The sequence below is a fragment of the Tachypleus tridentatus genome, chromosome 6, assembly GCF_004210375.1.
Source record: "Tachypleus tridentatus isolate NWPU-2018 chromosome 6, ASM421037v1, whole genome shotgun sequence".
Taxonomy (NCBI): Eukaryota; Metazoa; Arthropoda; class Merostomata; order Xiphosura; family Limulidae; genus Tachypleus; species Tachypleus tridentatus.
In genome coordinates this window covers 33,889,301-33,905,161 of record NC_134830.1, presented here as the reverse complement: position 1 = coordinate 33,905,161, position 15,861 = coordinate 33,889,301, and the positions used below count along the sequence as shown (strand labels likewise).

The 15,861-nt window shown below is 30.9% G+C and overlaps 1 protein-coding gene across 1 annotated transcript in view; it reads left to right on the top strand.

The window, feature by feature from the left end:
• Positions 1-15,861, top strand: part of LOC143252216 (ubiquitin carboxyl-terminal hydrolase 20-like) — a 55,932-nt gene that overhangs the window by 23,308 nt on the left and 16,763 nt on the right. Inside the window, 7 exon segments of the mRNA XM_076504012.1 lie at positions 574-643; positions 2,298-2,411; positions 2,755-2,833; positions 9,672-10,079; positions 10,081-10,425; positions 14,488-14,657; positions 15,694-15,844. Of these exon segments, the coding sequence (XP_076360127.1) occupies positions 574-643; positions 2,298-2,411; positions 2,755-2,833; positions 9,672-10,079; positions 10,081-10,425; positions 14,488-14,657; positions 15,694-15,844 (1,337 nt within the window).

Genomic DNA, 15,861 nt, shown 5'->3' with positions numbered 1-15,861 from the left:
CTAGTCTCCATATTGGTTATGTCCAGTGCTCTCCCTCCTACATCTTGTGTAGGCCCCTGGTGTCTGACAATTGAGAAGCTGTGCAAGGATACTTTTTACATGTGTTCATCTCCCACAGCTGTAGAGACTGATGGCCAAGGAGGTGAACATGCCCCAACTTTACCACGCATATTAGCCATCTGACAGCTTGTTTGCAATTTCATGTGGTTTCATGTAAATATTTGGTGGGGAATTTCACAAGGTTGGTTGCATGCAAGTCTCTCAGACAGAAGAGAGTGCCTCCAAAAGGAAAATAAGTAATTGGTATACAGGAGGTATCTATTGGAAATACATTTTCAGAGTAAGAAAGATATTAACATTAATATATATATATACACACAAAAAAATAAAATACATTTGCTTTCAGGTTTATTTATGTGATTTGAAATTTTCAGATAATTATTACCATACATCTCAGAGAAACATGTGCTTACAGTTTTGTTTTGTTTTTTAAATGAAGAGTATTAAATTTATAAAAAAAACACTTAATTTGAAAATAAATGTGTGTTTATGAAAGAAATTAATCCATTACAGGTTTGACAGGCCTACAGAACATTGGAAATACATGTTACATGAACTCGGCCCTTCAAGCTTTATCAAACTGGTAGGATTGTTTTAAAATATAAAAATTTTAATAACTTTACTTTTTTCTTTCAAATATTTAAAGGACAGAATTGAAGCCTAAACCTTAGTCTCAGTTTTTTTTATAAAGCCAGATTGTGCATGTTTGTACTAGTTTGAAAAAACCAAAAAGAACATTTTGATCAAAGTGTTGCCTATCAGTTGAACTCTTCTGTTTAAAAAAAAAAAGCTACCATTCATACAAACTACTTTTATTATTTGTAATGTTTAACTTTACAATGTAATAGGGCTGAATTATTAAAACTCCCTTCTTCATAAGCAGATCTGCCAAGTACATGAGTATGCAAGTTAAGCAACTAGACTGGAAAGGAGAAGTAGATTCTGATAATTTGGTAATAATATATTGTAATACTAAAGGTAATTGGAAATCACAATATATATATATATATATATATGTGTGTGTGTGTGTGTGTTATTTTTTAAATTTAAGACAAATAATACTCAAAATATTTTGTCGGGTGGCAATCTATATTGTAATGTGAAGATCGTAAGTATTTAAATATAGTTGCAGTAGTCTGGTATTTATTATCTAGTGTAATGTATAAATACACAGTCCTACAAAGTTTGTGAAAACTGATGTTGAAGTTTCAAATATTGTTCCTCTGCCTTAACCTGAAGATGACCTAGGAAGGTCGAAACATTGTTCTCCCTTTATCAATAAAAGTGTTAATACTCATACCAGCCCTTCTGAGATGCATTTTTATTTCAAGTGGGATTATCGTCATCAAGGGCATTCCTTGATTGGTTCTTCAAAGCCATCTGTCATCAGAGTTCACCAAAAATTGTATAATGAGCAGAAAATGTGGATTGCTCAAGAGTATGGTAACTTGTTAAAGAAGAATAATTAATGTTCAAAGATAAACTGACTTCTTAAAGTATAAACGGATTTTTTTTTTTTCTTATTACCTTAACCTCTTTATTTTACCTTAAAGGTAGGTAGTTCAACAGTGTAATAATTTCCAAACACTTTTTGGAACCAAGGCATGAAAACATGTTGATCATGTTACATGTGCTATATCCATGCTGATGAGTCATTTCACTCAAATAATACTTACTTTAAGGATGTATTTGGTCTGGTGGCAATGTGTAATTTGCTGATGTATTTCCAGTATATTTAAAGGGCATCCTTTCAGTACTGTACCTTTTTAAATTTTGTAATCATAATTTTTTTCTATTCTCACTTTTAAAATCAGTCTACAAACAAATTTCTAAACTTTTAACTTTAAAATGAAAATTATGCATTAGTTTGTACTAAATCAAACTCAGAGTGCCAAGTGTGGCCCAGTAGGTAGCATGCAGCAGTGTCATTCACTTCCCATTAAAAGAAACAAAAACCTTGTGTTTTACAATTTGACAGTTTTTTAGATGCATGATAAAGGTAATTGGTAAGCTCTTACTATTAATCATATTAAACATTAGTGGTAGGTGCTGCTGCTTAGCTGCCTTAATTCTTTCTTCTACTCCTGAACCAAAACTCGCATGTGAAGTCCTAGATTAGCTTAGGGAAATTAGTTTATGAGTAAAATAAAGTTAGAATATTCATTTCATAGCATTATCAATTGTAATAATATTTTAACAGCATAAGTGTTATGTACTGTTTTTTGTTTTTATTTCAGCCCTCAGCTGACAAATTTTTTCTTGGATTGTGATTCATTTATACGGTCAGACAAAAAACCTAATGTAGCAAGAAGCTACATGAAATTGGTCAAAGAGATGTGGCACAAAAAAAGGTGGGTATGAAAATATCAGTGCTTAACTAGCTCTATGAATTTGCTTAGTGTTCCAGAACACTATAATCTTAATGTAATGTTTTTGGAAGAAGAGAAGCAAACAAAACTCTAAATATTCATTATCTTTTATTATAAAAATTATTTTAAATTTAAAGAGTACAGAGTGATCCCAAGTATGTTTGCAATCACTCGTTAATTGTCAAGATAAATAGATACTTTATGATACATCCTTCTCATTACTGAATTATTCAAGGTGTTTTAAATTGTTTTAGATACATGGTAATTTATCTAACATTATTAATGGAAATAATGCAAATTATTAATATTCTAAAAATTACAATAGACCCAGTTACGTTGTCCCTTCTGGTGTGTCCTATGGGATTAAAATGGTGTTTCCTGTATTTAGAGGCTATGGACAGCAGGTGGGTTTCCTTTTGTATACTTTTAGATTTGATAATTCTCTTTTGTACTTAATTAGTTACACATTTGTTGTATATTATGTCTTATCTATTTCAGATATTTGCTTCTTAATATTACAGATCATCACATTTTAACCAACATGGATCATTTAATATTACTGCTTTGCAAAAATTAGAGTATGCTCTTTTTTTATTGAAAACTGAATTTTGGGAACTGAGAGAGTTGTGTGTGTAATATACAACATTAGTGGTTTGATTAATTTTTTATCTCTATAATATTTTCATACCAAAAGATTTAAGTTACCTGCTAAAATTTATTAATCAGTAAATATTTCATATTCCTGTAGAAAAATAATTTAAGTTATCAATTATCAACAAATAGCTTTCTTTGACTTGAACTCATTACCAAGCATCTTGACCTGACACTTCCAAAACTTATTTTGTGATATCTTTCATAACAGTCTCTTCTGTAGGATCCACATTTCCTTACATTATTATATTTGAACAGATAGCTCTTCCTTGCACATCTGTGTCTGCTCAGTCTTTTTATAGCATGTTCTTCGTATTACTATCCTAAAACTTCAGTCCAGTAATAACATTGCACACTCACTTTTCCATTTGATGCTTTACTATAGTTTTGATTCATTTACTACTTCTTTATGTTTGCAGCTATATTATTTGGGTTCAAGAATCCATACTTTGAATTTTTGTATGCTGTATATCAAATTAACGTAAATCACAATGCATGTTTTTGTATGATTTATTGCTAATCCAGAACTTTTGAATTTATACTAGATTTACGAATTTCATTCAGTCTTCACAGTTTTTATGCTTGGTATTCAGCATACTATGCTCCAAAATAGTCGAAATTTGTTGGAGTACTGCAATAAGTTCATGAATTTGCAGCATTTTAGGGGAAACAGCATGTTTCCACAGTATTTCTTGAAAATCTTTGTATTAATTGACTTGCATTTAACTCAGTAATGTGTGGTTATTTAATAGTGCTCTTCAAGTTTCCCTGTCAAGTTGAATTCCTGTATGTAGTGAGGGGACCTCTCGGGAGAGAATTTATATTTTAAGTTTACCTCCTCTGGGATACAAATATTCATGTACATGTTTCACATATGTGGTAGCCTGTGAAGTGGAGGAGAAGTTCCTGGTGGTTTAATGGTGTCTGGGTTATTTTAACACTCCACTTTGGCCTTTAATTCCAATGAACAGGTGGTTACAGGGCCAATCAACTGGTCTTTTGGGGCTAGGGTTAACTAAGCACCATTGTTCAGTGTTGGGCATTCTCAGTGGATATTGTGGACATTGTCTGTTGCTGATACTTTGGAATAGAACTCGTAAAGCCCTGATATTGCTGTGATGTTCTTGTTTAGCATTATAGTGCATCCCCTCATAGGACTCCAGAGGGCCAAACTTTCTGGGATCAATGAGCACTGAACAATTTTTCTTTTATTATGGATTCTCCAAGTTCTAAAAGAAAATTAAAGAGTTAAAAAAGAAAAGCTAATTGGTAAATGACCACTTGTTGAAGACTCTGATCAGCAGTCTTTAACTTATTCTACACCTTTTGATCTGTACCTTGACCTTGCATTCCATGGCAGACAAAACTTTATGGTAAATATTTCCATTTTTATTCAGAATGGATTGGAGGGTCTAACTGGCTCTCTGAAGTCAGTTAATAAGCATGTTTTGGTATGTCTTGGTAGAAACACCTACCTCAAAACAGAGTGAACTCCTCTTGAATTCAAAAGCCATTGAGGCTACTCCCCATGCTACTTTGAATTCCTCATGAGGAATTGTTATTGAGAAGGATTTGAAGAATATGCCTGAGATGTGGGTTTATTACTGGTTTCTCCTACCAAGTACTTTCTGCAGTGTGATGTATCTCCACCCATACAGAAAGAATCATATTACATACCAGTGTTCTTATTTTGATGTTTATGTCACCATGTTTATTTCCTTCTGTCAAGGCAGGTTATCTGAACTGCAAGGTACAGCAGTGTATTCCCAATCTTCTCATGCTTCCAGTGTCAGTGATTCAATCATTCAAAAGCATCTTTTCATGGTTCTGTGATGTGTGCTTGTTGTGATGGGAACAACTATGATACCTACAAGTGCAGACTGGACCCTCAATGTGTTAATAGTAAAATGTTTTGCTATAAATGTACTGTATTGTTTCAGACATATGATCCACTGCCACAGTGGAAGTGCAGACAGGCCTTCCTGTGCCTCCTTCAAAGTCTTTCTCACACCACTTGAAGAATCTTTTTATCCTCTGTGAATAAAAGAGTTGACAAGTCAATGTCTGCTCCTATCTCTGTCCACACCATTGCTTCCAGTGACTGCCCAGGTCTGTCTCCTTTGGTCCTGGTTGCTGGTGTTTGCTCTGGGTCCATAATCTTTGGCCCTGAGAAGCAGAATGATTATATGTGTTATGACAAAGCTCTACCCAGTTGACCCAGTACAGGATCCATGGTAGTCAACACACCTTCTTGTAAAGAAAAACAGCATGGTTGTAAACAGAAAGGTTCTCTGCCTGGTTCTTCTCCACCTAAATATAAATGCTCAACAAGTCAGGCATAAAATCCAAAAGGAATCTTGTGTTTAAGTTCACAACTAGCATCACTTCTACCATAAATTCCAAAGTCATATGGGACAAGATTTGGAAAATGAATGGGAGGTATGCTTCCCACCCTTTTTCATCTTCTTTCCAATGGGTAGGAAGTTCCTGATGATACAGAGCATTGCGAATACTCTCAGTGAGAACTGTTCTCATCTTTCAAGCGCTATTTATTTATACTTTTTCCCTTATTGAAAAATATAACACCTCTTATGCACTTGCAAACCCTCCTTTATTTGTGTGAGGGGAGCTGTTACCTGTCTGTAATGTAGAGGAAAGTAAGACGTTGTTCCTAGAATATTAATAAATTTAAGTTCAAGTAAACATATCCATCTTTATCTCTCTCTCTCTACTGACATCTGATTCCATGCATTAATTCAATTTAATAACAGATTTTGTTCTACTGAGCTTGAAAAATGTGAAAAAAACAGTTGATGAGAATAGTTGCACTCGAAAGGGACTTGAGTCTTTTAAATAAAAGCATAGTGAATGGTCTCACAAAATTAGAGGAACAACATTTGTGAGTGTTCAAGGAAATAACTTGCAGGTTTAGGCACATTTGAAATTATTTTAAATTTGAACAATGTTAAGAACTCAAAGAGAGAAAATTAGTCAGTAAAGTGGAACCCCAACATAAGATGGTGGGAAATTTACTTAACCCTAAACTTATTGTTGGGAGTAATATAAACTCTATCAACTTCTTTAAACACATTTGTTTTTGAACTGATCAGTCAGAAAAATGCTAGTATTTATGATTTTATTGACTACAGTGTCCCTAATGTATGAATCATGCCAAACATTTAATGGACTTTACCATAAATATTGGAATTAATTTCAATAATTAATGAGCTGCTATATATTCTACATAGAGTAATTTTGCATGATTTATTTTGGTCACTTGTTTTAACTGAATGTTATTGCAGATGAAAATTTTTAATTACTCAGTATGATGTAGTATGTGGACCATAATTTGTAGTGAACAGTAATAAAACCAAATCAATGATTTGAAGCTCTGAGGACTCTTCACACACATCTGTTCTTTCTTTAGTTAAGTCTTTTAGCACAGGCTTGGTTCCCAGGATTGATCTTGTAACCATTTTGTGATTGTTATAGTATTTATGCTCTAACTTTTAAGTTAGTAAGCATATATTTGTGAAATTACCTGATTTATTAGTAAACATTACAATGCTTTCATATGCATTTCTTATGTCTTAAGATTTGTTAAGCAATGTGTTTCTCCTGCCTCTTTCTTTTTACATGTTGCCTTTTCTAACATGTACAGTAGTTTTCATTTTATGATTAAAAATATCTTTATGTATTAGAAAATTTTCAAATTTCACATGCTAAATCCCTATAATGTCCAGATAATTATCAAACATGAAACGTTTCTAAAAAAAAAAAACCCTATATTTTCTGTCATTTTTACTAACAAATCTCTGTCCAGGTTCAGTCAATTTGACCAATTTCATAACCACCAAAAAACATAGTAGGAAATAAATAAAAATTATGCATTTTCATATAGAATGACTACAAATTATAACACAAAAACATAAATGTTTAGACTAAATAGCTTAAATATCATAACATTGTACACTTGTTACTTTTATTATATTGACATTTCAGCTTTGCCTGACTAACAATACAGAAGTTACAATGATGCAGCTTGTGTGCATTCATGTTACTGTATCCAATAACATAAAACTGACCTTTAGTCTTTACAAAGTATCCAGTCTTCACTGTGTTTTGTTGGACTAGTATTTTGTAAAATAGTCACATTTCAATTATTTATTATGTATGTATATAAGTTGCTACTATTTACAAACATGTTCTTATTTTTCTTAAAACAGGAAATAAGGAAATAAAGCAAACAATTATCTCTTCTAGCTACAATCTTTGTATTCTGTTACTGCTTGTCATAGCTTGCTAAGCCTTAAAAATTTTGCATGTGGAGGATGTGAAATGAATTTAGGTTTTATATATACATTTGAAAACCAAAAAAACATCAAAAATTACTGTATCAATATCATAAAATTCCATTATAACTTATCAAGTTTAGTAACTAAGCTGTATTTGAATTTAAAAAAATATAAAATTTCAAACAGGCTGGATACTCAACTAACCAGCATGAAAGTTTGTCATGAAAGAAAGAGAGAATGTCCTTATACCCTAGGGGAGAGTATGAGCTTTTGATTGGTTATTCAAATGTGTATAACAGACAATTTCCAAAAATGTAAAGAGGTGAGCAGAGCTACTGTTTTTGATTTTGAACATGAGGAGGCCTGGCCTGACCAGGTGGTTAAAGCACTGGACTGGTAATCTGAGGGTTGCAGGTTCAAATCCCCATCAACCCAAAAGTGCTCACCCTTTCAGCAGTGGGGGCATTACAATGTGATGGTCAATCCCACTATTCATTGGTAAAAGAGTAGCCCAGGAGTTGGCAATGGCTGGTGATGACTAGTTGCCTTCCCTATAGTCTTACACTGCTAAATTAGGGACATCTAGCACAGATAGTCCTCATTTAGGTTTCTGTAAAATTCAAAAACCACACCAAATCAGTATATGGCTGGTATCTGAACAAATATAAAACATAGGAGGTTTGTATTTTATAATCTAGCTTGTCAGTATGAGTAATTTGAGTTCCTAATTCATACAAAACTATAGGTATTGTATTTTGACATCACAAATATCTAATTTCAACCAGCGCCTCATTCAACATACCACATAACACACAAAAATCATAGTTTAAATGTTTTTTTTAATATTTATTTTAAACTAAGAATTTAAATAATGTATAACATGAAAATTTGAATTATAATCTACAGTTGGTTACCAAACTTGATGACATAACTAAATAAAATAGTAGTTTAATCCTTTTCTGATGGATCATGGGTTAAAGGCCATGTCACTGCATTTGTTGAATCGCATTCAAAAAACTTTATTAAACTGTTTGATGTGTTGGGTCAAGAAATGTGTGCTTATCGTAAATGTACTATCAGAAACTACATTTCAGTTATATACATAGTAATGTAGATATGTGGATGTGTTGGGCTAAGGATTCTTTTATGGTAGGTACCTATGACTTGGTGATAAATTTGAAACAGCATGCACTCAACTTGTTTCTAAAATAATATATATTCAAAACAAGTGTATGTACAAATATTGTTTATACTATGGAGATCATATTTGTATCTTAAACAGTCTACAGTTTTCTATCTGCTTCTTGTCAAAAGTCCACTGATGCCAATTCAGTTGTTTTAGAATTTAGTTGACGAGCCAAATTATATTTCACTATTTTTATTGCAATATTATTTGTGTATAATTCACTTATTCTATCCCCTGAGTCACTTCCAATAATTGTTTACCTTTTGTCTAAGTTCATAGAAGTAGGTTCAGTTAGTATAGAACACCCTTTGAGACAAATTATTCTTTCTTTCTTTCAAACTGTTAATCTCGCTCTAAGATATCAACTGTTAGTCCATCCACATTTATTTTCTGACTTTTCTCTGACCAAAGTTCTCTTTCACATGACTTTAGTTTTACCTTGTATCTGTTTGTGTTGTCACACCTATTTATACAACTATCACTTAGACCTAAAAATATCCATAGCCATAACATCAGTGGATTACAGACACAAAATTGATTAATTAATAACAATACCCATTCCAAACAGTCATTTGTATCTGACATGTACCATAATATGACTAGCATTAAAGTATAGCATTTTTCTACATTCTTTTTCTAGGATTATAGTCTTCAAACACTCAATCCAATTCATAAAATACACAAAATAGCATTACAGTATAGAGGTAGTGGTAGACATTGTCCATATTTACATGTAACATTATTCATGTATTGTTTTAGGGTACATGGTGTCATACTTTATCCAGCTACATCTAAACCTCCATTTATTATAAATGGTCTATATGTAAATTCTAACTGGCTCAAGCTTTTTACTTTTTCTCACTTTCAAAGATTATGAGCAAGTTTTATACACTAATTTTATTTTTTTTGACAAATCTGAGGTTTTTATAATTAGCCTGTAATGATATGAACAACCAAACACAAGCAAGTACTTCAAGTTATTGGTATGAAAGTGACATAATATAAACATAAAAAATGGATTCTTTTCATTTCTTACTTAAAGCATTATTTGAACTACAATAACTTTAAAAGCTTATATAACATGGATTGCATTTGTTAACTTCTTTTTAGGATGCCCAAGAATTTTTACGATGTATAATGGATCAGCTCCACGAAGAATTAAAAGAACGTAGTGTTGAAGTAGATTGCAGTATTACCTCTGAGTGTAATGATGAATTTGATAGCTGCCAAGGAGAAGGACCAGTTGGAAATTTAGAAGATTCAAGTCCATCTGAAGCTGAGTTTGAAACTTGTGATTCTGGACTAAGTAGTGAAAAAGGTTCATGTAATGATGAAAACCCAGAAGGTAGAGATTTTGTTGTTACAGAAGAAGACACAAAAGAAGGTTCATCAGGAGTTGACTGTAGTGGAGTTAATTTACAGTGTGTTCAGTTGCCAGTTAACACTGACCCAGCTGTTAACTTACAAGAAAACTTAAGAGAAATAAGTGAACCTATGAATGTTTCACAACATCTTTCAACTGTGGAGGAAAAGTACTGTCTGGGGGCTGGTGATTGTGACCGAGAAATCATCAACAGAAACTCCTGAAGGACACCTTCTTCATGAAAAGAAATCCTCCACTGTAAATCAGATGAGCAATCGTCAATTAGAGCAGAGAAGGCATAGCAATCCAGGAATTCACCCTGGAAAGTTGCAGACTCGAAGTCATGGACAAAGAGAAAGACTGTCTCCATCATCTCAGAGCTACAGTCTCAACATTAAGCCTCACGGAAAGAGAAAAAAACCTGTCATTTATCGCAGTGTAATCTCGGATATTTTTGATGGGAAGATCTTAAGTTCGGTACAATGTCTTACATGTGATACGGTTAGTACACATTTCATATTTGGAGTAGTTTTCAAAAAAATCTTATCTAATATAGATAGTAAACAGCAGATATATCCACACTTATATACAGTATCTTTATTATTTATAGTAATGCAACATGTCCATGTGATGTGTTACTTTGTTACATGACATAAATAGACATTACCCTGATGGAAGGATTCATACACTCCTTGAACATGTGGCATGGCCCATCCAGCAATTTTTGTGAAGGGACATGGGGAGAAATGAGTTGAGATATCTCCCGAATCAGACAAAAATTAAACATCGATGTTAAACTAGTCAGCAGTCATGGAAAATCAAATAAAGGCATAAAGCTCAGTGCTTATACCCACAACATCTTAGCTTCTACTACCTGTTACTGTCTATAGCCAGTTATGGGAAGGCTGTTGCCTTTAAAATTCTTAAACCAGAAGTAAAACCACCCTATTATTTCTATTAATTAAACTCACAGCCTCCACTCTTGTGTATATATTAAAAAAAAAAAAAAAAAGAAACTGAACTATAAGACACTAAGTAAAATTATAAACCCTACATTAAAAGTTCATATGTAGTTCTTGCTCCATCTTCCCTTTCTCATGAAGATTGGTTCAAGTATAATGAAAACACTGAGATAAGCCTAACTACTTGAAGTTGGTCTTTCTGTCTCGTTATACTTAAAGTAATTAAGAAATTGTTATTAGCTAACTGTAACTCAAAGTAATTAACACCCTCTCTAATTTTGTATGGTATTTTCAATTGATAGTTGAGTTTTTAAGATATTTTTATATTTATTTCAAAAATTAGTGTAAGGTATTTCTTTAATTGTCTGCTTTTATAGCCATTGTGTTTCAGTTGTTGTTTTTTTTAATAATAGATCAATATCCAGGAAAAAGTTGTGGTTATTATAGACTATTAAAGTCTTTTTCAGTTGAAACATAATAATGCCTTTTAACATGATACAAAGAATCACATTCTTTTGTATGGGTAGACCAAGGATGGAAATTAAGTTCCTTTCTTTTATCAAAAGTAGCCAACTGCACTGTACCTTCTATAAATGTAATGCCCAAATATAAATAATTAACCTGGACATCATCATTATTGAATCTTCATTCTATTGGATATATATAAAGTTTCATGTAAAATTCATATTATTTATAGATATTAAATAATCTTTGTAATGGAAAGTGTAAATATATATTAGTAGTTAGTCTGTTTCAAAAATGAGTTTTTATAAAAGAATGGATACAAGTTTGCCATATTTGAAGAGAAGTATATTTCAATTGGAAAACCCACTGTGTGCTTGTATACTTTATTCATTAAAAATAATAAATGTCATAAATAAAGAAATGGAGAATATTTTTACTTTGATCTCTAATGGATTTTAATTTGGGTGTAGTTCTTTAATTATTTATAAAATTATCAGACAGATCAGTGAAAAACCCTTATAAAATTATTTAGGTTTATTTTAAATACAATATTGTAAAGTAATATGTGAAAATAGAACTGATGGTTTTTGAAGAATATAAATTATTTAAACATTCCAAAACTAGAATGTTATTTTAATATACCAAAAATAATTATGCTGGTTATTTGAAGAATGTGTTCTTACTTTTTCAAACAAGACATCTAGAATGTTGAGTACTATGGAGACAGTTTTAATAATTGTACTGAAAGAATTACTAATAAATCTGAACAAAATTTGTACAAAAATCTGTATAGATATTCCATGTTTTAATGGCTTTATTTCAATTAGTGATAACATTATTTTTCTTCAATGTACTTTTAGCAAAAGTATTTGTAGTATTAATTTCATCAAGTAAAACTTGTGCATTTAATTTCTTATGCACAAAACCAAAATTAGAACCAGATTTATCAGAGGGGTTAGTAATAAATTGTTTTTGAATTCATTTTATTTTTAAAGACATTAAAAGAAATATCTTATTTATATTGAGAAGTTTAGGGTTCTTAATTGATTCTTTAAGGAATTAATAAAATATAATTTCCAGTCAAAAAAGGCAAATGATGGATAATAGGATTGTTTACTTATTTTAAAAATATAATTATCAATATTTTTCTCAGAGTCCTTTTAAGATTTCACATTTTTTGAGTGTTTCAAAATTCTATATTTAATACATTTTGTTAATATTGACTGTCATTTTTTATTATCTCTGACTACTATAAGTTTCCTGTAACTATGTGACTATAAAAAATATCTTTAAAAAGCTATTATCACAGTTACAAGTGTAATATGTTAACTTCTGTTTGATTAAATTCTTCATTGTTAAAGAGAAGAGGTCCAACATGTTTATTATATTTAGACCTGACTATAGGTTGAAATGATTTTCTGGGAAAAATATCTTTCTGAACACTTTTAAAATCAGTTACTATGCAAGATTTCTTTTTTTCTCTACTGAAAGGAATATAGGTATACAATTCCATTTTAACCTAAATTTAATTACATATGTAATTAAATCTTTAACACTGATATTTTTAAATTCAAAGTTTAACAGATATCTGAGTTTTGCATTTGTTAATTCAAATACTTGTTTTATTACAAGTTTCACCAGATTAAGAGATCTGTTAAGAGCAGAATCTAAATTTTCACAAAAACTTTCAAATTCAGTCTTTTTTTTTTTTTTTAAACTCTTACATCTATTTTTATTTTCTTTATTACTAAAAAATATTTATTTGAAATAAATTTCTGCTTCAGGAATCTTTGCTTGTAACTTCTATAAGTTATACAAGTCCTTTATATAATCCATAAGGATAAATAATAAATTGTTATACTTTCAAAATATGATATTCTTCTCTTACTATTAAGAAATCTGTATTGTAGATTTATTTTCTAATATATTATTATTTACATTAGTGAATGAATGTTTGTTAAAATGGTTTATTTCAACTGAATGAGGAAAAACCCTTATTACTATGTAAGTTACTCTTGAGATGTAAAGAATTAGTTTTGTCCTACATATATAAGGCCTCATCATACACTAATTGATAAATAAATTACATTATATAGCTTACATAGTGGTACATTTGGTCATATGTATATGTTGAAAATTCATGGCAGCTGGACAGATTAAAAATCCAGAATGTTTGCAAATAAATTTGAATTAATTGGCTAATAGCTAACTAGGCTATTAATCAGTATACAAATGTAATATAATATTCCTGAATAGGAAAGTTCTAGAGTAGGAAATGAGAAAAGAGCAATATAATTAATATCTCAACATAATTTTCCTTTAAATAAATAAATAGTTTTCAATCTATTCATTACAGTAATTGTTAACAGGCAGTTGAATCAGCCCTATAAAACAATAATAAATACCTCATTGCTGTTATCATCCCAGGTTTACAACTTATCGTGGTGGGTGTTTCACCCTGTACTTAAGCTGTTTAAAGGAACACCAACTTTCTGTAAAAAAAAGCTACCTTCAAAGGGCAATTATAACCTCATTTACACCACAAGTTTAGTTATTTTTTTAATTACTAGTAGTTATTAATAACACTTGTAACAGAAAATATATGGTTTGAAACTATGTCATCTCAATGAAATTGGTTATTACCACTGTTTTGGTTTTGACATTATAATGCAATAAAAATGAAGAAGTAGAAGAAACAACAAGACATTTAAAGTATTTGCTGGCTGTGATATATACACACAGATATTCCCAGGACTTGTAATTCAGTCATTACACAGGTATTGCTATAAAAGGAAATAATGTGAAGTTGTAGTGACATATTGAAGAAATGTTTGAAATACCATTTCAATGAACAATCCAAGCCAACCCTACATAGGCAGTATTACTGCCTGCATTATAGAAGTAGCTGAACTAAAATAACAATGTTATGTGTGTACTGAATACAAATGAACATGAAATGGCAAGTTAAATTTGACCCTAAATCTTTGATGTTTCTAAACATAAAACTGAAATATTGGTAAATTAGTTTTAGTAAATACTGTTTTTATTTCTTTCAAGGTATATAAGTGAAAACCCCTATTTAGAAAATTATAAGATCAAAAGAAATAAATATATGCTTTGTTTTTGTGTTATGTAGGTGTCAACAACAAAGGAAACATTTCAGGATTTATCTCTACCAATTCCAAGTCGTGACCATATTTACATGTTGCATTCTTCCCTTAATAATCAACAGAAAAGTGGTGTAGCATGCACTGATGCTTACAATAGCAAAGGCTGGTTTAACTGGTTATTTGGATGGATGTTTGGGTAAATGAAACTTTTCTTTAAGAATAAACTTAATTGTTATACAAAGTACTTGTCAAGTATCAAAATAAGTAAACTTTGTTTCTTTCTTCAAAGTTCTAAAATTAAAATGAGAAATTTTGTATCACATCAAGGTTTTAAGCATCAAATGTTTGTCAAGATGATTTTCTTTCACTGTGCATGTATTTTGTTCTTTCTTTTTGTACATTGAGAAAGTTTAAATAACAATTGTTAGAAATTCTAAAGTTCATCAATTTTGTTAATTTGTTGTTTGGATGACGAAGCACTTACACGCTCATGTTTTGTGTATATTTATGTGCATTTTACACATATAATAAAATAATTTTATGTGAATAAGTACTTTTATTAAATTACTAAATAAATATTAACTTCTGTTTTTTCATGGCAAGTCCAACAAAATTAAGTTTGAAACACAGAAGGTTAAAACAATTTCATTAAAACCAAATTTGGTTTTAATGAAACTGTTTTAACTTTTGATGTACTAAACTTAATTTTGTTTGATGTGTCAATATGTTAAAAAAGGGGTTAATGTTGTTTATTCTTACATCAACAAAATTATTTGAGAAATTAGAGAAATCCAGTGCTGGTATCTGAATTCTCAATTATTATCAGTTGGGCAACAGAAAACTGTTTGATTATGAACTTTCCTTAAAATATGTGGTACACCAATAGTTTGTTGAACGTGTTCACTTCTAGATAACTTTTTCCAATGTGGGTTGATCAAAGAATAAATCAGTTGATAATTAGCATAGCATGAGAAAATTTGCAGTAATTTATGGTGAAAACAAGGTAGTTTTGTCACTTAGGGCTGCTATAATACTTGAATATGCAGACTTATCAGCTTTTCTAATACCTATAACTTGAGTATGTAATTTTGTTTTTTTTCTGGAGATTATTAGAAAAGTTTTTTTAACTTCATTAAGAGCTCATTTATTGAATACTTCAATATTTATTGAAGAGTTGTTTTGAAGATTATAAGGCTCTTTGAGGAAAATGAATTATTTTGCACTTTCTGCAGCTGGTTCTGGGGCCCAACAGTGAGCTTGCTTGACTGTCTAGCAGCCTTCTTCTCTGCAGATGAGCTGAAAGGAGATAACATGTACAGTTGTGAAAAATGCAAAAAACTACGGAATGGGATCAAGTACTCAAAAGTCCTACAGCTACCAGAAGTATGGTTCTAACATGA